At 34.4% G+C, this 21516-nt stretch overlaps 4 protein-coding genes across 4 annotated transcripts; 2 read left to right on the top strand and 2 right to left on the bottom strand.

The window, feature by feature from the left end:
- The first annotated feature begins 748 nt into the window (after nucleotides 1-748).
- LOC133333301 (uncharacterized) lies at nucleotides 749-1258 on the top strand. Its single transcript, XM_061541616.1, has one exon. The coding sequence runs from the start codon at nucleotides 749-751 to the stop codon at nucleotides 1256-1258; it is 510 nt and encodes a 169-aa protein (XP_061397600.1).
- A 12104-nt stretch (nucleotides 1259-13362) lies between these two features.
- On the bottom strand, nucleotides 13363-13932 carry LOC133333300 (UPF0746 protein DDB_G0281095-like). Its single transcript, XM_061541615.1, has one exon. The coding sequence runs from the start codon at nucleotides 13930-13932 to the stop codon at nucleotides 13363-13365; it is 570 nt and encodes a 189-aa protein (XP_061397599.1).
- Nucleotides 13933-17473: 3541 nt separating this feature from the next.
- On the top strand, nucleotides 17474-18052 carry LOC133333299 (nuclear transcription factor Y subunit beta-like). Its single transcript, XM_061541614.1, has one exon. It carries the CDS (start codon nucleotides 17474-17476, stop codon nucleotides 18050-18052), a length of 579 nt encoding a protein of 192 aa, XP_061397598.1.
- Nucleotides 18053-20555: 2503 nt separating this feature from the next.
- LOC133333298 (putative cyclin-dependent serine/threonine-protein kinase DDB_G0272797/DDB_G0274007) lies at nucleotides 20556-21110 on the bottom strand. The gene has a single exon (XM_061541612.1). It carries the CDS (start codon nucleotides 21108-21110, stop codon nucleotides 20556-20558), a length of 555 nt encoding a protein of 184 aa, XP_061397596.1.
- Between the last annotated feature and the right edge of the window lie 406 nt (nucleotides 21111-21516).

The raw sequence follows: 21516 nt of genomic DNA, 5'->3' as shown, positions 1-21516 counted from the left end.
AGTAATTATTTTTATTAAATCCGCCCATCCACACTCACCAACCATATTCCAGTTGATTTCCTTCAACATAAATATTTATCACATCAATAAAACACATGTCATAAACATGACTGACGTAATAATATATTTTATAAACAGGATGGGTATTAAAATTTCGGATCAGGATTTATAACCCACACAACTTTCTTGTACCTTTACGATACGAGTTAAAGTAGAGCGCCATGTTTTAGAAATATTCAAATCTACGCTTATGACTCGAATGATCGTTGTGTTCTATAATTGTCTTAAAAATGTTGCACAGTGTAATTCCTTTAAGTATTCTTTGCCAATAGCTAAGAGGTTGACCTTGGATTTTGAGGAAATTTTGTGTACTCTGAGTATTTATTTTTAGTTAATCCGACCATCCACACTCACTACCCATATCTCTGATCATTTCCTTCAACATAAATATTTATTACATCAATAAAACCTCTACCATAAATATGACTGACGTAATAATATATTTTATAAACAGGATGGGTATTAAAAATCCGGATCAGGATTTATAACCCACACAACTTTTTTGTACATTTACGAGTCGAGTTAAAGTAGATGACTTTCACCCACAATTTGAGCAAAATTTGAGTTATATTTACAGTTAACGACTATTTTTACCTAATTTGTATATATATTTCGAAACCAATCGGTAGAATGCATCATTTACAAATCATCAGTCAAAGCGTTAAGACAAAAATAACACATATCAAAAATGGCTGCCCTCAACTACAAAAGAAAATTCAACGAAATGGAAAATAAAGAAAATCTCATTACTGTCGATATGATTTTACAACAAGCCCAAAGGAATGCCACCATGGAAGGACGGCAATTTCCTCCTTCCAAAAGAAGGCAAACTAAAGCCCTGTTTAGACCCTGGGAAGATAATGTTGAAAAATCGACAACTGTCTCCAAACCCCAACAGAAGACAACAAGAACGCCGAAAATCCAACACCCTCTTCGCAAAGCTGTTAACCAAAATACTGCAATTCTACGCTCCGCCTTGGAACAACAAAGATTGAGTCCTAGTATTCCAACCACTCCAGTTATTCGTCCAAATGAACAACAGCTACTGCAACAATATTATTTGGCCCAACTGCATCAACAACAGCAACAATATGCCCTTTGGATGGAACAATCTTATCGAGCAAATAACTATTTGAGATATTTGCAACAAATTGCGATGCAACAACAACAGCTCTTCGTTTTTGGTCAACAGCATTAGAAAAATGTGATGCAAAATAGGAATACAAGGGCCAAAGGTCGATTAAATCTTACAGATCTATAAAATCTTATAGATATACAAATTATTTATTATTTTAAGAACACTGTGATAATATATATTTAAGTTAAATTATTATTAAATTAAAAACATTATTATTTATGGAAACCTAACATCTTTTGTATTTTTGGGGAGCGACACTACTAAGTTGCAGGGTGGAACATAAAAATCCGAGGTGGTCCTGTGGAAAATAGTATTTTAATAATAATTAAATATTATTATTAGTACTTGAAAAAATGTTAACAGATTCGTTCCGAATTCTACTAGCGCTGGAAAAAATATTAAAAAAAATCCACTTTTATTAATAGTCCTGGAAAAAATATTTGTGGTTATTATAGTTATTCAAAAAATGTTTTTAACAAATTCACACCTATTACTAGTCCTCGAAATAATATTTTTAAACAATCTATGCTTTTAATGGTCATGGAAAAACATTTTAGAGACCCCACGCATATTAATAGTCTTCGAAAAAAATGTTAAAAAATCCACCCCATTCTTGAAAAAAAAAAAAATTTTTTTAAACCAGCGAGTGGAACAGTATAGTCGGAAGGGGCGGACCATACGATACCCTACACAACTACCACGGAACACTCACTTCCTGTGGCTGTGGCTGGACAATATATCGAGATAGTTGTACCCTCTTGCCCAATTAGAGGTCAACAGCACCTATTCCTTACACTGACATATTTTCCGAATATTACTTATATTCAGTACAGTCCTTCTAATTATTTGTCCATATTCCCTTCACCATGGGTTGTGATGTTGTGATGCTCGGCTTATAGATCGACTCGAAAAAAAAAAAAAACACAAAAAAACCAGTGAGCGGAACAGTAAGTCGGACGATACGATACCCTACATAACTACCACCGAACCTGGTCTTTATTTCGTGATATACAGCACCTCTTCGTATTACTAATATTCAGTACAGTCCTTCTAATTACTTGTCGATATTCCCTTCACCGTGGGTTGAGATGTTTTGATGCTCCGCTTATAATTGTGGCCTACAGATCGGCAAAAAAACACAAAAAATATAAGTTTATGGTCCAATTCATCACAAAATTAGTATCTGATCATCCATCGAAAATTATAGGCGTTGTCCTTGACCATAACAGGAACCCCATGGAACATTTCAAAGCGATCAGCGCTGTATTTCCGTCCTCCAGTGTGGTAATGGATTACTAAATAATATCTGAAAACGTAAGCACCTGTAAATATTATAAGTGTAACTCCCACAACCGAGTACATACGACAATATAATTGGTATCAATTTAAAGGCTTGAATACACTATCAACTTCGCGGGTCTATCTCCTTCAGGGGTAAATATATACGCTATAGAATACAAATTTTGTAATTTTTCACACAAAAGTCAGGGTCCATTTGACCCGACCTTTATGAAGCCATGCCTGCTTATTCTTTGGCCCGACCTCCTTCTCCATTAAAAAATCGCGATGTTTGGACCATAATTGCGGCCTCTGAAGCAACCAGAAAACCGGACAAAAATTAAGTAGTTGGTCCATTTCATCCCTAAATGTTCACCGATCTTTACCAAAAGCAATAGGAGTCTTCATTGGTCAGAACCCATCCTACATGCAACATTTTGTGAATATTGGTCCATAAATGTGGCCTGTATCGTGTTTACAAATTATAATGGAAAGACGGACGGACGGACACACATGTCTAGATCGAGTCAGCTAGTCAAGATATGAGGATCGCTATACTTAAAGGTGGGTCTATGACCAATATTTCGCGGCGTTACAAACTCCTGGGGCTATAATACCCTGACAACATAGATGTGTAGGACATACTAACCCATGCTTCTTAATAGTCCTTGAAAAAAATATGTTTAAAAATTCACGCCTATTAATATTCCTTGAAAAAAAATGTCCACGCTTGAAGATATTTAAAAAAATCCAGTCTTTTAATAGTCCTAGAACAAATATTGTTAAAAAAAGCGCATAATAGTCTTCGAAAAAATATACATTTAAAAAATCCACGAATTTTAATAGTGTCTCTTAAATAGTCCTCCAAAATATATATTTTTAAATACGACGCAGACTCATAATACCTCAAAAAATATGTTAAATATGGCGACTTCTAATACACCTTCAAATAATATTTTAGATAGCCCACACTTCTTAATAGTCTCTCAAAAATTATTGACATTAAAAATTATTAGCGAATCAATGAAAAACAAAACAAGTTTTTTTTTAATGAATTGTATTTTTTTTTATAATTTATAAATAATTTAAATTAATTATCTATTATCACAGTTTTCTTAAATTAATATTCAAAATCTTTCTAAGGCTTGAATTTTCTAACACAAATTAGCTCCTCATTCGACATGTCCTTTTGTCTAATGCTGTTGACCAAAAACGAAGAGCTGCTGTTGTTGCAGGGCAATTTGTTGCAAATATATCAAATAGTTATTGGCGCGATACGATTGTTCCATCCAAAGGGCATATTGTTGCTGTTGTTGATGCAGTTGGGCCAAATAATATTGTTGCAATAGCTGTTGTTCATTTGGACGATTTGCTGGTGTGGTCGGGATACTAGGACTCAATCTTTGTTGTTCCAAGGCAGAGCGGAGAATTGCAGCATTATTTTGGTTAACAGCTTTGCGAAGAGGGTGTTGGATTTTAGATGTTTTTGTTGTCTTCTGTTGGGGTTTGGATACAGTTGTTGTTGATTTTCCACTATTTTCTTCCCAGGGTCTAAACAGGGCTTTAGTTTGCCTTCTTTTGGAAGGAGGAGATTGCCGACCTTCCATGGTGGCATTCCTTTGGGTTTGTTGTAAAATCATATCGGCAGTAATGAGATTTTCTCTATTTTCCATTTCGTTGAATTTTCTTTTGTAGTTGAGGGCAGCCATTTTTTGCTATGTGTCTTTTTTGTCTTAACGCTTTGACTGGTGATTTGTAAATGATGCATTTTTCAGATTTTTCCGGAATATATACAAATTAGGTAATAATAGTTGCTACCTGTAAATATCATTTGAAGTTTGCTCAAATTGTGGGCTAGAGTCAAGGCCGCTTAAAGAATCTTATTTTTTAATACCCTTTTCATCCCTTTTTACCTGTGATCTACTTTAACTCGACTCGTAAATGTACAAAAAAGTTGTGTGGGTTATAAATCCTGATCCGGATTTTTAATACCCATCCTGTTTATAAAATATATTATTACGTCAGTCATATTTATGGTATGTGTTTTATTGGTGTGATAAATATTTATGTTGAAGGAAATGATCAGGGGTTTGGGTAGTGAGTGTCGATGGGCGGATTAAATAAAAAGATTTACTATGAGGACACAAAATTTCCACAAAATCCAAGGTCAACCGCTTAGCTATTGGCAAAGAATACTTAAAGGAATTACACTGTGCAACAGTTTTAAGACAATTATAGAACACAACGATCATTCGAGTCATAAGCGTAGATTTGAATATTTCTAAAACATGTACCTTTACGATACTTTAACTCGTATCGTAAAGGTACAAAAAAGTTGTGTGGGTTATAAATCCTGATTCGGATTTTTAATTCCCATCCTGTTTATAAAATATATTATTACGTCAGTCATGTTTATGGCATGTGTTTTATTGATGTGATAAATATTTATGTTGAAGGAAATAAACTGGGATATGGTTGGTGAGTGTGGATGGGCGGATTTAATAAAAATAATTACTTTGAGGACACATTATTTCCACAAAATCCAAGGTGAACCACTTAGCTATTGGCAAAGCATACTTAAAGATCTAATGTTCTTGGAATAACAGTGTGCAATATTTTTAAGACAACTTTACTTGACAACCATCAGTTGAGCTATAAGTGTGAATTTTGAAGAATATTTGAAAAGGGTCTATTAGGGCCATAGGTATGAGATTTTGGAAAGAATATTTTTCGAAGGACGTGGTTTTGTAAAGACTAATTTTCAAAGGACTTACTACGTTATAAGCTTGGATTATTTTAAAGAATATTTTTCCAAGGGCTATTAGCAGTTTTATTGCAGTTTTTTTATTCCAAGGTCTGGTAGAATCATATATATGAATTTTTGAAGAATATTTCCTAAGGACTTGTAGAGCTATAGAGCAGGGATTTCTTAAAAAAAAAAATAATTTTCAAGAGACGTAGAATTTTCAAAAGTTTTTATAATATTTTTCAGATGATTTGCTGAGTTATAAGTTTGAATTTTTAAGGATATTTTTTAAAGGACTAGCAGAGCCATTGCCGTGGCTTCTGGCAATGTAGAGCGAGAACCATGCTTTTTAATAATATATTTTACAAAGGACTATCAGAGCTATAAGCGCGTTTTTTAATAATACTTTTCAAAGGACTGGAAAAGAAATATGCGTGACTTTTTAAAGATGTATTTAGAAAGACTATTGGAATAAAAAATGATATTTTAATATAACATTTTTAAATGACTATTGCAGCATAAGCTTTAACGGCAATTAACTTGGATTTTTTAAGGAATATTTTCAAAGAACATCGGTAGTAAAAAGCTTGGTATTCTAAGATAATTTTCTGAGGACTAGCAGAGATATAAACCTTTTTTAATTATATTGATAGTAAAAATTAACACTTTAATAATTTCCAATATCTTATCAGAAATATCCGGTGTAATTAGAAGACTTCCAGTATTTCTTTTATAATAATCCCCATAAAAATTTTATATAATTCATATAAAACATAGCATCTATTAACGGATATTTTATGGTTCTTATACCATTTCCTGAAATTAAAAAAAAAACATATTTAATAATTCCACATAAAATATACCCAAGGCAAATTCGAATACCAAGTATTCTTCTAATACAGGAGGTTGATCATAAAAGTCCTTATGATCGTAAATATTTATTACTCAGGTGTTGTAAACATGTTTTTTACAAAAAAAAAGAATATGGCAGAGGTGATTAACAAGAAATACCCTTTTCAAAGACCTTGACATTTGTCCACAATTCGAGCAAAAGTGAGATACGGCACAGGTATAAGTTTTTAAATGTCCATATATGACGGGAATGGTCTTTTTTTGTTATCTGTCATATACCATCGAATTTTAATTTTAGGTTCCGGAAAATATCCTACATTTATTTTATGGCTTACTATCTATGAACATAAAATTAGTAATTTGCACAAATATTGGTAAAAGTAATCATGTTCTGAATTTTATTACTCTGACAATCCATCGGAATGTTGCAGTGATAGGTATTTGAAAAAATATTCACAAAAATACAAGGCTCATATATCCGATAGTTCTAAAAATATGTTTCAAATATACACGCCTATTAATAGTCCTTGAAATAATATTGTTAAAAAAGTTCATAAAAAATATTTTTAAACCAGTGAGCGGTTCTATAGTCTGAGCTTGGGCAATATTTCGGGATATTTGGACCCTCTTGACCGACTAGAGGTCCACAAATATTACTAATATTGAGTACAACACTTCTAATTACTTGTCCAAATTCCCTTCACCGTGGGTTGTGTTTTAATATTCGGCTTTCAATTGTGGTCTATATATGGACTCGAAAAACCACAACAAAATAAGTTTTCGGTCCAATTCATCCCAATATTATTATTTGATCATTACCGAAAATTATAGGCGTTGTCCTTGATCATAACTGGAGCATTTCAAAGCGATCAGCGCTATATTTCCGCGCTCTAGTGTGGTAATGGGTTACTAAATAATATCTGAATACGTAAGCACCTGCAAATATTGAAGGCTAACTCTCACATCCGAGAACATACCACAATGTAATTGGTATCAATTTAAAGGTCAACCACTCCTAATGGATAGACTATCAACTTCTCGGGTATATGTCCTTCAGGGGTAAATCTATACGCTATAGAATACATTTTTTTCTTTTTTCACACAAAAGTCAGAGTCCATTGTACCCGCTAAATATTGACCGATCTGTATCAAAACACGCATGCTTATTCTCTGGCCCGATCCCCTTCTCCACGTTTGGGTCATAATTGCGGCCTCTGGAGCGACCAGAAAATCAAACAAAAAAGTTTTTGGTCCATTTCATCCCCTAAATGTTAACCGATCTTTACTAAAAACAATAGGGGTCTTCATTGGCCAGAACCCATCGTACATGCAAAATTTCGCGAAGATTGGTCCATAACTGTGGCCTGTACCGTGTTTACAAATTATAATGGACAGACGGGCGGACGGGCACACATGTCTAGATCGACTCAGCTAGTTGAGATATGACATAAAGTATACTTAAAGGTGGGTCTATGAATACAACATAGTTGTGTAGGGTATAAAAATCCACGCCTTTTAATAGTCCTTCCAAAATATTCTTTCGAAAATTGTGTTTGCTTTATACCACCCTCATAAGATTTTAATAACTATTTCCGAATATCCTACAACATAAATTTATTACATGATTTATTTCTCTTCTAGGTAGTAAACAGACCCGGCAACTTAAGAGATCCGGATCAACATTGCAACCCTAAAGGGATTAGCAGGATTATTACACAACAGACATAAACAGGATTTCGGTTTACGATTGGGAAATATGACTAATGTTTCAAGGTAACTAAATCCTCCTCCGAAAACAGAAAAACCACAGGTACCAATGTGGTGTCTATAAATATTATGCAATATCTGAACTCTGCCAATATTCCCTCTGCACCATCCAATAAGAAAACAACAACCCACAATCCACAAAATGGCTGAATTATATCAACACAAAAAATTCCATACAAAATCCGATGGCGATGATTATGCCCATAAGAAATTCACCGGACCCCAATTGAAACGTAAACGTGAAGATACAGAGGATAAGGAAAACATCATTATTACGGCCGATATCATTTTGGAAAGAGCACGAAAAGAACCGGCAATTCCAGAACCTCCAGTAAAGCGGAAACAAGTCAGCGCCCTCTTTCGACCCTGGGAAATTGAAAGTAACAAGGACAATGGTAAAAGTAATACAACTTCCGAAAATATTCCTTTAAAAAATCCACGCCTTATTGGGCCTTCCGAAAATATTCCTTTAAAAAATCCACGCCTTATTGGGCCTTCCGAAAATATTCCTTTAAAAAATCCACGCCTTATTGGGCCTTCCGAAAATATTCCTTTAAAAGATCGACGCCTTATTAATCCTTTAAAAAATCCACGCCTTATTGGGCCTTCCGAAAATATTCCTTTAAAAAATCCACGCCTTATTGGGCCTTCCGAAAATATTCCTTTAAAAAATCCACGCCTTATTGGGCCTTCCGAAAATATTCCTTTAAAAAATCCACGCCTTATTGGGCCTTCCGAAAATATTCCTTTAAAAAATCCACGCCTTATTGGGCCTTCCGAAAATATTCCTTTAAAAAATCCACGCCTTATTGGGCCTTCCGAAAATATTCCTTTAAAAAATCCACGCCTTATTGGGCCTTCCGAAAATATTCCTTTAAAAAATCCACGCCTTATTGGGCCTTCCGAAAATATTCCTTTAAAAAATCCACGCCTTATTGGGCCTTCCGAAAATATTCCTTTAAAAATCCACGCCTTATTGGGCCTTCCGAAAATATTCCTTTAAAAAATCCACGCCTTATTGGGCCTTCCGAAAATATTCCTTTAAAAAATCCACGCCTTATCCACGCCTTATTGGGCCTTCCGAAAATATTCCTTTAAAAAATCCACGCCTTATTGGGCCTTCCGAAAATATTCCTTTAAAAAATCCACGCCTTATTGGGCCTTCCGAAAATATTCCTTTAAAAAATCCACGCCTTATTGGGCCTTCCGAAAATATTCCTTTAAAAAATCCACGCCTTATTGGGCCTTCCGAAAATATTCCTTTAAAAAATCGACGCCTTATTAATCCTTTACAAAATCCACGCCTTATTGGTCCTTGAAAGAAAGATTCCTTTAAAAAATCCACGCCTTATTTTAAAAAATCCACGCCTTCCTTCCGAAAATATTCCTTTAAAAAATCCACGCCTTATTGGGCCTTCCGAAAATATTCCTTTAAAAAATCCACGCCTTATTGGGCCTTCCGAAAATATTCCTTTAAAAAATCCACGCCTTATTGGGCCTTCCGAAAATATTCCTTTAAAAAATCCACGCCTTATTGGGCCTTCCGAAAATATTCCTTTAAAAAATCCACGCCTTATTGGGCCTTCCGAAAATATTCCTTTAAAAAATCCACGCCTTATTGGGCCTTCCGAAAATATTCCTTTAAAAAATCCACGCCTTATTGGGCCTTCCGAAAATATTCCTTTAAAAAATCCACGCCTTATTGGGCCTTCCGAAAATATTCCTTTAAAAAATCCACGCCTTATTGGGCCTTCCGAAAATATTCCTTTAAAAAATCCACGCCTTATTGGGCCTTCCGAAAATATTCCTTTAAAAAATCCACGCCTTATTGGGCCTTCCGAAAATATTCCTTTAAAAAATCCACGCCTTATTGGGCCTTCCGAAAATATTCCTTTAAAAAATCCACGCCTTATTGGGCCTTCCGAAAATATTCCTTTAAAAAATCCACGCCTTATTGGGCCTTCCGAAAATATTCCTTTAAAAAATCCACGCCTTTTTTTGGGCCTTCCGAAAATATTCCTTTAAAAAATCCACGCCTTATTGGGCCTTCCGAAAATATTCCTTTAAAAAATCCACGCCTTATTGGGCCTTCCGAAAATATTCCTTTAAAAAATCCACGCCTTATTGGGCCTTCCGAAAATATTCCTTTAAAAAATCGACGCCTTATTAATCCTTAAAAAAATTGGGCCTTCCGAAAATATTCCTTTAAAAAATCCACGCCTTATATCCTTTAAAAAACTATTCCTTACGAAAATATTCCTTTAAAAAATCCACGCCTTATCCTTAATATTCCTTCCGAAAATATTCCTTTAAAAAATCCACGCCTTATTGGGCCTTCCGAAAATATTCCTTTAAAAAATCCACGCCTTATTGGGCCTTCCGAAAATATTCCTTTAAAAAATCCACGCCTTATTTAATATTCCTTCCGAAAAATCCACGCCTATATATCCTTTAAAAAATCCACGCCTTATTGGGCCTTCCGAAAATATTCCTTTAAAAAATCCACGCCTTATTGGGCCTTCCGAAAATATTCCTTTAAAAAATCCACGCCTTATTGGGCCTTCCGAAAATATTCCTTTAAAAAATCCACGCCTTATTGGGCCTTCCGAAAATATTCCTTTAAAAAACGCCTATATCCTTATTGGGCCTTCCGAAAATATTCCTTTAAAAAATCGACGCCTTATTGGGCCTTCCGAAAATATTCCTTTAAAAATCCACGCCTATATCCTTAATATTCCTTCCGAAAATATTCCTTTAAAAAATCCACGCCTATATCCTTAATATTCCTTCCGAAAATATTCCTTTAAAAAATCCACGCCTTATTGGGCCTTCCGAAAATATTCCTTTAAAAATCCACGCCTATATCCTTAAAAAATATTCCTTCCGAAAATATTCCTTTAAAAATCCACGCCTATATCCTTAATATTCCTTCCGAAAATATTCCTTTAAAAATCCACGCCTTATCCTTAATATTCCTTCCGAAAATATACTTTAAAAATCCACGCCTATATCCTTAATATTCCTTCCGAAAATATTCTTTAAAAATCCACGCCTATATCCTTAATATTCCTTCCGAAAATTTCCTTTAAAAATCCACGCCTATATCCTTAATATTCCTTCCGAAAATTTCCTTAAAAAATCCACGCCTATATCCTTAATAATCCTCCCGAAAATATCCTTTAAAAATCCACGCCTATATCCTTAATATTACTTCCGAAAATATTCTTTAAAAATCCACGCCTATATCCTTAATATTCCTTCCGAAAATTTCCTTTAAAAATCCACGCCTATATCCTTAATATTCCTTCCGAAAATATACTTTAAAAATCCACGCCTATATCCTTAATATTCCTTCCGAAAATATTCTTTAAAAATCCACGCCTATATCCTTAATATTCCTTCCGAAAATATTCTTTAAAAATCCACGCCTATATCCTTAATATTCCTTCCGAAAATATCCTTTAAAAATCCACGCCTATATCCTTAATATTCCTTCCGAAAATATTCTTTAAAAATCCACGCCTATATCCTTAATATTCCTTCCGAAAATATCCTTTAAAAATCCACGCCTATATCCTTAATATTCCTTCCGAAAATATACTTTAAAAATCCACGCCTATATCCTTAATATTCCTTCCGAAAATATTCTTTAAAAATCCACGCCTATATCCTTAATATTCCTTCCGAAAATATTCTTTAAAAATCCACGCCTATATCCTTAATATTCCTTCCGAAAATATCCTTTAAAAATCCACGCCTATATCCTTAATATTCCTTCCGAAAATATCCTTTAAAAATCCACGCCTATATCCTTAATATTCCTTCCGAAAATATCCTTTAAAAATCCACGCCTATTAAGCTTCACACATATCCGTTTGAATTTTCAAGTTATCTCGCTAGCTACATCGTTTCGAATCAAAATTTCTAAAAAAACACCAGGCGCCCAGAATTTCACTAAAAGCAGAAGGTTCACAAAAAATGAAAAAGAATTAATAGGCGCCTGAAAGTATGCTCTGAATTTTGTAAATTCAACTTTTGTTAGGGAATTGCGGTGAAAATAACTTTTGTTAGGGCATTTCGGTGAAAATAAATACGCGCCTGAAAGTATGCTTTGGTTTTATATTTGCACGGAGTGCCAGACCAAAATTTTTTTGCAATTTTTTTAGTTTCTGGCTTCTTGCGTTTTGATGCTGGGCGCCTGGTATTTTTCAGAAAATTTCAAATTTTTAACTTTTTTTGGATTATCTCGAGTGAAGTCATATAAGTGACGTCATATAAAGAGAATGAGTACCAAAAGAACACTACCCTACCTTGGTAAATAAAACACAGTTTTTTGTAGAATTTCATTTTATTTTTATTGCACATTTGAAAAATATTTTGTATTCAACAAGTTTACAATGAGGAACATTTTTATCCAATAAGAAGTCGCCATTTTGCAAGAATCATATTCCTGAAGTGCTCAGTTTTGATGATTTGAATGACCACGCACCATATTTTGTCAAGCTCCGTAAAATCCAAAAATTAGACTAATGAAATCTGAAAAGAAATTTTAAAAGTTCCAAAAATAAAATTAATAAAATGTTAATTATATTAAAAATAAATAAATGTGTTTTATTTTTATATTAAAAAATATTTCTTAGGGACTAATACAAGGCGTAGATTTTTTAAAAAAAAAATATTTTTAAGGGACTAATACAAGGCGTGGATTTTTTAAAACAATATTTTTTAAGGGACTAATACAAAGACTAATACAAAATATTTTTTAAGATACTAAACAAGGCGTGGATTTTTAAAAAAATATTTTTTAAGGGACTAATACAAGGCGTGGATTTTAAAAAAAAAAAATTTTTAAGAGACTAATACAAGGCGTGGATTTTTTAAAAAAATATATTTTTTAAGGGACTAATACAGGCGTCGATTTTTTAAAAAAATATTTTTTATGGGACTAATACAAGGCGTCGATTTTTTAAAAAAATATTTTTTATGGGACTAATACAAGGCGTCGATTTTTTAAAAAAAATATTTTTTAAAAAATATATTTTAAGGCAATAGGCGTGGATTTTTAAAGGATTTTTTCTTTAGGGATATTAAGGCAATAGGCGTGGATTTTTAAAGGATTTTTTCTTTAGGGATATTAAGGCAATAGGCGTGGATTTTTAAAGGATTTTTTCTTTAGGGATATTAAGGCAATAGGCGTGGATTTTTAAAGGATTTTTTCTTTAGGGATATTAAGGCAATAGGCGTGGATTTTTAAAGGATTTTTTCTTTAGGGATATTAAGGCAATATGCGTGGATTTTTAAAGGATTTTTTCTTTAGGGATATTAAGGCAATAAATAGTAAATAATATGCAAAATTGTATTTTTTATTTTTTAATTCATAGATTTTATTAATAAATAATTTGTTTTTAAATACATAAATAATTTATTATCACAGATATTATCATAGTTTTTAGACCAATAATATTGGTCAATCGTTTGAAGAATCCTTCTTAATCATCCATGGAGATTAAAGGCCAGGATACTAATGTTGTTGTCCAAAAACAAATAATTGTTGTTGCTGTCTTTGTTGTTGGGCCAATAGTTGTAAATATTGCAAATAAGTGGAATTTCTCATTGATTGTTCCATTATGACCGAGTGGTATTGCTGTTGTTGTTGCTGATAGGCAATATATTGTTGCTGTCTCATCCATTGTAGGGCATTTTGTTCTTGCTGTTGGCGACGTTTCATCAGAGCTCCAACTGTGTTACGCCGACGCTTGAGATTTGAAGGCTGTGGTAAAACATTTGTGGTATTACTGATTGCAACCTCAGTTGGAGGACAACTTTTGGGTCTTTTGTTGGCATTACATTCTTCGTCCTTATCTTCCCATGGTCGAAACAAAGGCTTAATTTGTTTCCGTTTGATTTGTGGTAAATCGGTAATGATATCCTTTTGAGCTTGCTGCAGAATACTCTCAGCTGTTATGGTTTCTTGCTCTTTTTCCATTTCGGTAATTTTCCTTTTGCTGGTAGCAAATTTCTTATGTTGATATTCCTCCTGTTCGTTCTTCATGTTGAATTTTTTGTGTTGATAATTGATAGTTGTTACCATTTTGCGTAATTTGTTCTGACTTCTTAACTCTTTGAGTTGTGTTGCGGGAATAATGTTGTTGTCCTTCGGGGGTAAATTATTTATACAGTTTCAAATGGTTGGGCAGGTATCCTTGGGTGTGGAGGTATTTTACAATTTTCCGGACCCTTATTTTTGGGTTAGTTTTTATTACCTAACTACAAGCGATTAAATATTTTATTGGGGGTAATAGTTAATCACTTTTTAGCGTGTGATGTTGAGGTTAATCCCTATGCAACTAATCCATGTGTTTGTTCTTCGATGGGATGCGGATCCAATAAACGAAGGAATTTATATGACTTCAAAGAAGTTATTTATCTCCTCTGGGCAAAGGAGTTCATTGATGGAAAGAGATTTATTTTTAAATATAAATGGATTGAAGAGTAAAAGAAGGTAACTTTTCCGTTCTCATCATATAAACGAGATGTTAGTGACCATATTTTGTAAGTATTTCCGATGGGAGACCGATCGAATACTATGCAATTATCAATTAAAATATAGCTTAGTTCATGAATATCGAAATTTTAGAAGGACTACAAACATAGGAACTTTTGTATAACGAATTTAAAAATCGGCCAATGGATTTTCAAAAATATTATTAGAAAATTTATATTATGCAGCATATAATGGATGATTTTGACAACCGCTGATTTAAACAGCTCACTCACGTTTCGTGTTTTTCTTTCATTGTTAATATCTTCAATCTGGTCTATAACGTAACCACGAATCGTCGTATTTCAAACGACGAACAACCAGGCTCTGTTATGAAAACTTATCGCGTGCACCACCCATTTTATGGTCAGTTTAATCGTCCCACTGAAGCGATTTTCTGCCTAATGTGACTAAATTTCGCCCCAAATTTAAATGGTTGATCATAAAAATCACCAAAACTTACGTAGAGTCCGAACTGAAATATATCGCCACTATAACGGCCAGTGTATTAATGATGACTATCAATAATCGATTCATCGCCGTTCGCAACAATTGGGCCTCCTCAGTTACTCAATAACGTGGAAATCCTTTCAGAAGGATTTAGGTGTGAGGCCTTTAAAATTTACAGCTGGTGCAAGAATTGAAGCCGAACCCACAATGCAGAAATTTTGGTCGAAGATCCACATTTTTGATCGGAGAATTGCCGAACGGCCTTCTCAATCAGAATTTTTTGTGAATATTCTCTTAGGGAGGTTGGTTGAAAATTTACACTGTTTGATCGACAAATTGTGTTCACCATCGAACCTTTTTGGCTACTTAAATAAGCAGAGCTGTCGATTTTGGAGGGAAGATCGGGCTAAAAAGAATTGCAAAGGCTGACAATGCGTCCAGAAACCAATGAACACAACTACCACCAAAATCTAAAGTCCAGCGATATTTGCACCCTCTTGACCGATTATAGGCCATGAGCTCCACCTTCTAACTCGGACATATTTTCCAGATCTTGTTTTTCCTTCGAGAATATAAAATAAAACGCTAAAAAATATAAATTTTGTCACTTCAGTTATGTTGATTTAACCCTCGGAATATTGACCGATCATCATATAAACAGCCGTTCTAAGTATTTGTTCAGATCCGTTTCACCGTCTAAAATATGTGATGTTCTGCATATAATAATAGCATCTAGAGGGACTAAAAAATCTGTTCAGTTCATTCCACCCCCTAAATATCATCTCAACATCACCGAAAATTGTAGGCGTCGGCCTTGACCATAATTGGAACTTCATTTACAATTTCAAAGGGATCAGCGCGACATTTCCGCCCTCTAACGGGATAATAATAATACAAAACAATATCATAATATATTGATCCCTTTAAATATTTACGTATAATTCTCCCACATCCGAGTACATAAAACAATATAATTGCTATTATGCAATTTAAAGGTCAACCACTCCTTGATACACTACCAACTTCCCGGATCTATGTCCACCAGGAGTAAATATATACGCTATAGAATACAACTTTTGTACAAATTAAAATTTGACCCGCTCAATATTGACCGATCTACATTAAGTCATGCTTATTCCTTGGCATGATTTCCTTCCTGGTGTTAAATTTCGGGTCACAATAGGGATCTTCTTCGGTCCGAAATAAAGCTACATGCAAAATATGATTTACCAATTTTAATTGACAGACGGATGTCTAGATCGACCCAGTTAGTCGAGCTATGACGGGATACTAAAAGGTAGGTCTAGGACCGATATTTTGCGGTGTTACAAACTCTTGATGCCACACAAAGCTATAATACCCTGACAACATAGTTGTGTAGGATATAAAAAGTCACAGTGGGTGGGTTTTATGGGCTGGTGGCATCTTTGGAACGGACTTTTTCAAAGATAGTGCGAATGGGGAAGTCTGCCGTTAGATTATATAATTTTTTCGCCTAAATCTCAAAATCTTGACTTTCATGGCATGTGGTTTCAACAAGACGCTGTCACACAACACGCGTAAAAATTGACTTATTGGGAGGTGAGTTCGGCAAACATCTTATTTTACTTTCGGGAGCGTTCAATCAGCCGCTTAGATGGGCTATGTTAAAATATGCAGGCAAGCCGGCTTCAATTGAACGTTGAAGCATTTATTCGTGGCGTAGCGTCAGAAATGTTGGAAAGAGTATGCAAACATTAGACAATGAGGATGGACCATTTGAATCGCTGTCACTGTCAATATTTGCCTGAATTCAAATAAAGACTACATGCCTTTTTCCGAATTTGGTTGTGTGGATTTTTCTTCTTATAGCGCTTAGAAATCACCATTTATTTTCTATTCAGATAACTAAATTCAATACTTTTGGTTGAATAAAAAGAAATGATCTTTATTAACTTCAGAAAATAATATTTTGAGAAAAATTAAAGGGTGATTTTTTAGCTATTATCTACTTAACAACATTGAATTTAACAGCTCACGAACGTTTCGTTATATATTTCACTGTACTTTTCTGTAGCTCTTATAAAATCACATCACATTATTTCCTATTCCGAATTATGAAATTATTTTTTATTAATTTCAAAAATTACTATTTTTACAAACATTTGGAAGAAATATTTAATAAAGTGTGTTGACCTAAGATAAAGTTGAACACGACCAAATCATTTATTAAGATTTTTATCCTGCAGAAAAAATTTCCTTAGACATAATATTGTAAGTTTTGTGGGATATTTTATATAATTTTCAAACACACCAGACTGGATCAATGGCCTTCCTTGCGGAGATGTCATGTATATATTTAGTGTTTTTGACACATATCCTAATTACATACAAACACATAGATTAGCCACATAGAGATTGACAGCACCTACTCTTAAACTTAAGTACCCATAATAAATAATACTAATCGTTAGGTAATAAAACCCTAATCCTTAGGTACTAAAAATCCCAAATAAGGGTCTCGCAAAATTCACACACTAAGCCAAAGTGGATACCTGCATCCTCCACGTGGAACTGTATAAATAATTTACCCAAGAGGGACAAAAACATTATTCACTCAACACAACTCAAAGAGTTAACAAGTCAACCAAGTTACGCAAAAATGGCAACCACTAACAATTATCAACACAAGAAATTCAACATGAAAATTGAAGAAGAGTCTTATCAGCATAAGAAATTTGCTACCAGCAAGAGGAAAATTCCTGAAATTGAAAAGGACCATGAAACCACAACAGTTGATAGTATATTACAGCAAGCCCAAAAGGATATGACCGCAGATTTACCCCAAATCAAGAGGAAACAAACCAAGTCTTTGTTCCGCCCATGGGAAGATAAGGACGAAAGTGAAGCTACCACAACCACCAAAAGACCCAAGAGCTGTCCACCAACAGAGGTTCCAAACAACAACACTGCAGATGATGTGCCACAGCACTCAAATCCCAAGCGTCGACGTAACACTGTTGGTGCAGCAATGAGACGTCGTCAGCAGCAAGAACAACAAGCCGTACAATGGATGAGACAACAACAATATATGGCCTATAAGCAACAACAGCAGCAATACCACTCGGCCATAATGGAACAATCGATAAGAAATTCCAATTATTTGGCATACTTACAACTATTGGTGCAACAACAAAGACAACAACAACAGCAATTATTTGTTTTTGGTCAACAGCAATAGAGGATGGTACATATTTTGATTGATGATAAATGTCAAACCTTTGAATCATATAATATTTAATTTTTTATAAGAAAATCTGTGATACTAACATTACATTTATTTATTATTATTTAAGACATAATTTATAAAAAATAAACATAATTTAAAATTTAAAAAATTTGTTTTTTCTTCGCTTTACTGATTTCAAAATATTTTGTTTCGTCATTTAAAAAGTGGGATATTTTCAGGGAGGAAAAAAAAATCAAATTAAAAAATATGTAGAGGAAATACAAAAGTTGGACGGGCCGACTTTTAAAATTTTCTTCTCAATAAAGTTTAGAATTTTCAGATAATAAAAATAAAAACCTAAAAAATCCATATAACAGCACGGGTAGTATCAGCGTCTTGTAAAGTGTGAGTTTGTTCTCTGGTTACTTAGACCATAGTAGCATCTGTTGGCCATCACTATCCTTCCCCAAATTTCAAAACTGATGTCATTCGTTTTATTTATGGCGATACCAAGGTATATAAAATCTTTAAATACCTCGAAGCTGTAGTTCTCAAGTTCCACAGTTGGACAGAGTCTACTGAACGTCTTGCGCGTTAATACCATCAGCTTGGTCTTCTCACCGTTTACTGCCAGACCCACTTTGGCAGACTCCTTCTCAATTTGTTCAAAGGTGGCTGTTATCGCTCGCAATGTTCGACCCATTATATCGATGTCATCGGCGTAGGCGAGTAACATGTGTTGTTTGGTGTAAAGAGTGCCATTTCTGTTCACCATTGCGTCTCGTATGACCTTTTACTGCAGGATGTAAAAAAATTCCTCTATAGTTGACACATATCGTCATGCCTCCTTTTTTGTGCACGGGACACATGATGCATAGGATCCAATCATTGGGCATGCATTCCTCTAGCCAAATTGTACTAATCAGCTGGTGCATGCTCCTTACCAGTATCTGACCACCGATTTTGTATAGTTCGGCTGGTAACCTATCGGCTCCTGCTGGTTTATTGCTGCCGATTAATTGATTGTATGACTTCATCTCTTATTGGTTCTGGGGTATCTTCTTCAGCGCCTCTATTTGATACCAGAAGCTTTTCAAAATGCTCCTTCCAGATCCTCAGCACGCAGTTTGTATCTGTCACCAGGTTTCCTTCTTCATCTCTACAGGAGGATGTGCCTGCACCAAAGCCTTCGGTTTGGTGTTTTACCCGTTGGTAGAATTTTCGGTCTTCATTCTGACTCCTGTACATCTCGATTTGCTCACGCTTACGTGTTTCTTTTACTTTCTTCTTTTTTTTTCTGAAAATACGTTTCTCCTTTTCTCCCGGGTTGCCCTATACGCTTTTTCACATCAGTAGCATTACGACACTCCTCATCGTACCATGGGTTTCTTGATGGTGGTTTTTGGTGTTGTTTTTGTTGCAGGGTGGGCAATTCTTTGCCATTGTGCTTCTATACTATTATCGGGACAAGAAGTGCTTTCGTCGTTGAGCGGAGTAGGCCTCGGCTACCTGTTGTGTTTGCAGCTTTTCGACGTCGAGTTTCCGTGTTGTGTTAGATCGCACCTTTGCTGCAACATTAAGACGAGTGCGAACCTTGGCTGCTACAAGGTAGCGGTCCGAATTGATATTCGCTCCTCAAGTCGATCGAACGTCTAGTACACTGCCTCCGTCTATCACACAATGCCTCCTTGTGTATATTGAGATGCTTGAATATGGTGCTTCTAACTACCATGTTTTTTGCTGCTGTGAAGTCAATCAACCTCATGCCGTTGTCGGATGTTTCTTCATGGAGGCTGAATTTTCCGACGGTGGGACCAAAAATATTTTCCCTTCCGATATTTGCATTAAAATCTCCTAGTGAATAAGAAGAGCTCTACGAAAAAATAATTTTTGTGTAGGATTCTTAATTTTTTTTTCAAAATCCCCTTTTTTAAAAAGAAATTTTTAAAAATCGGCTTCTATAAAAAGGAATTTTTAAAATCTCTAGGAAAGTTTGCAAAAAACAATCTTTTTTAAATCGATTCATTTAATTTAATGTTTGAATATTTTTCGTTTATGCAAATGTTGGCTACGAAGGAGGCTCAAATAGTCCACCCCCCCAGTCCCTACATTTTCTTCTACGTTGGTGCGAATTCGCGAATAAACATAAAAATATATATAAAATTATGGCAAATACGCCAATATGACATATCATTCTACATATCGAATCCTCTTATTTTGATCGGGAGCATCTTTCTAAAAAATAAGCTGTAATTTTGAAAAAAAAAATATGCATGACTTTTAGATAGCATCTTAATGCATATTAAGTTTATAGTTTTTTTGTGTTCGAATAAGTAAATAAAAACCTTTTTTTTGCTTAAAAATTATAATTTTTTATTAATAAATATTATACCAATTTAGAATAAATAAATTATAGTTAATTATCACAGATGTTGTTATAGGTTTTAGACCAGTTACACTAGTCAATCAATATAAATATTTTTAAATTAATCCAAAGTGATTAAATGTCCTGTCACTAATGTTGTTGGCCAAAAATAAATAATTGTTGTTGCTGCTGCTGCCTCTGTCGCAGCGCCAATTGTTGTAAATATGCCAAATATGTGGAATTCCTCATAGATTGTTCCATAAGAGCTACATGATATTGCATCTGTTGCTGATAGGCAATATATTGTTGTTGGCTCATCCATTGTGCGGCTTGTTGGTGTTGCTGCTGTTGACGACGTCTCATGGTAGCACCAACAGTATTGCGTCGGCGTTGTGGAATCGATTGTTGAGACAGAATATTTGTGGGGCCCTCTTCAGTTGGTGGACAGCTCTTGGGTCTTTTGGTTGTTGTGTTAGTCTCGTTGTCTTCCTTATCTTCCCATGGCCGAAACAAAGGCTTATTTTGTTTTCTTTTGATTTGTGGTAGATCGGTGGCTATATCCTTTTTAGCTTGCTGCAATATATCTTCAGCTTCCTTTTCAACTTCATCGAATTTTCTTTTGCTGGTAGCAAATTTCTTATGCGGATATTCTTCTTGGGGCTTCATGTTGAATTTCTTGTGTTGATAATCGTTAGTTGTTGCCATTTTTATTTTAATAGCTCTGTTACTCTTTGTTAGCTTGTTAACTCTTGAAGTTGTGTTGAGTGAATAATGTTGTAGTGTAATGGGTCACCTAATTTATACAAGTAATTACATATTAAATAACATAGGCAGGTACTAATTTAGTACCTAAATTTTGTGTATCCCTAATACTAATGACTTAATTTTGGGATGAACCCACTAATTTTATTGCCTAAGTGCCGAAAGGATTAATTATTTTATTGTGGGTGCTTCGATTTAGAGGTGTTTTGTTAATCCCCGATTTATAGCTTCTAGTCCATTTGTTTTTCACATGTTATGATTATTTACATCGGGGGTAAAATATTTATTGAACTCCAAAGAAGTTCATTGATATTTGTGGGTTCTCTCGCGTTTGATTAATAACTGCATG

This window comes from Musca vetustissima, unplaced genomic scaffold, assembly GCF_032173495.1.
Source record: "Musca vetustissima isolate MV318-11 ecotype Yass unplaced genomic scaffold, APGP_CSIRO_Mvet_v1 utg30220, whole genome shotgun sequence".
Lineage (NCBI taxonomy): Eukaryota > Metazoa > Arthropoda > Insecta > Diptera > Muscidae > Musca > Musca vetustissima.
Note: the sequence above shows the minus strand (reverse complement) of the source record. Positions and strands in the feature narration are given on the sequence as shown.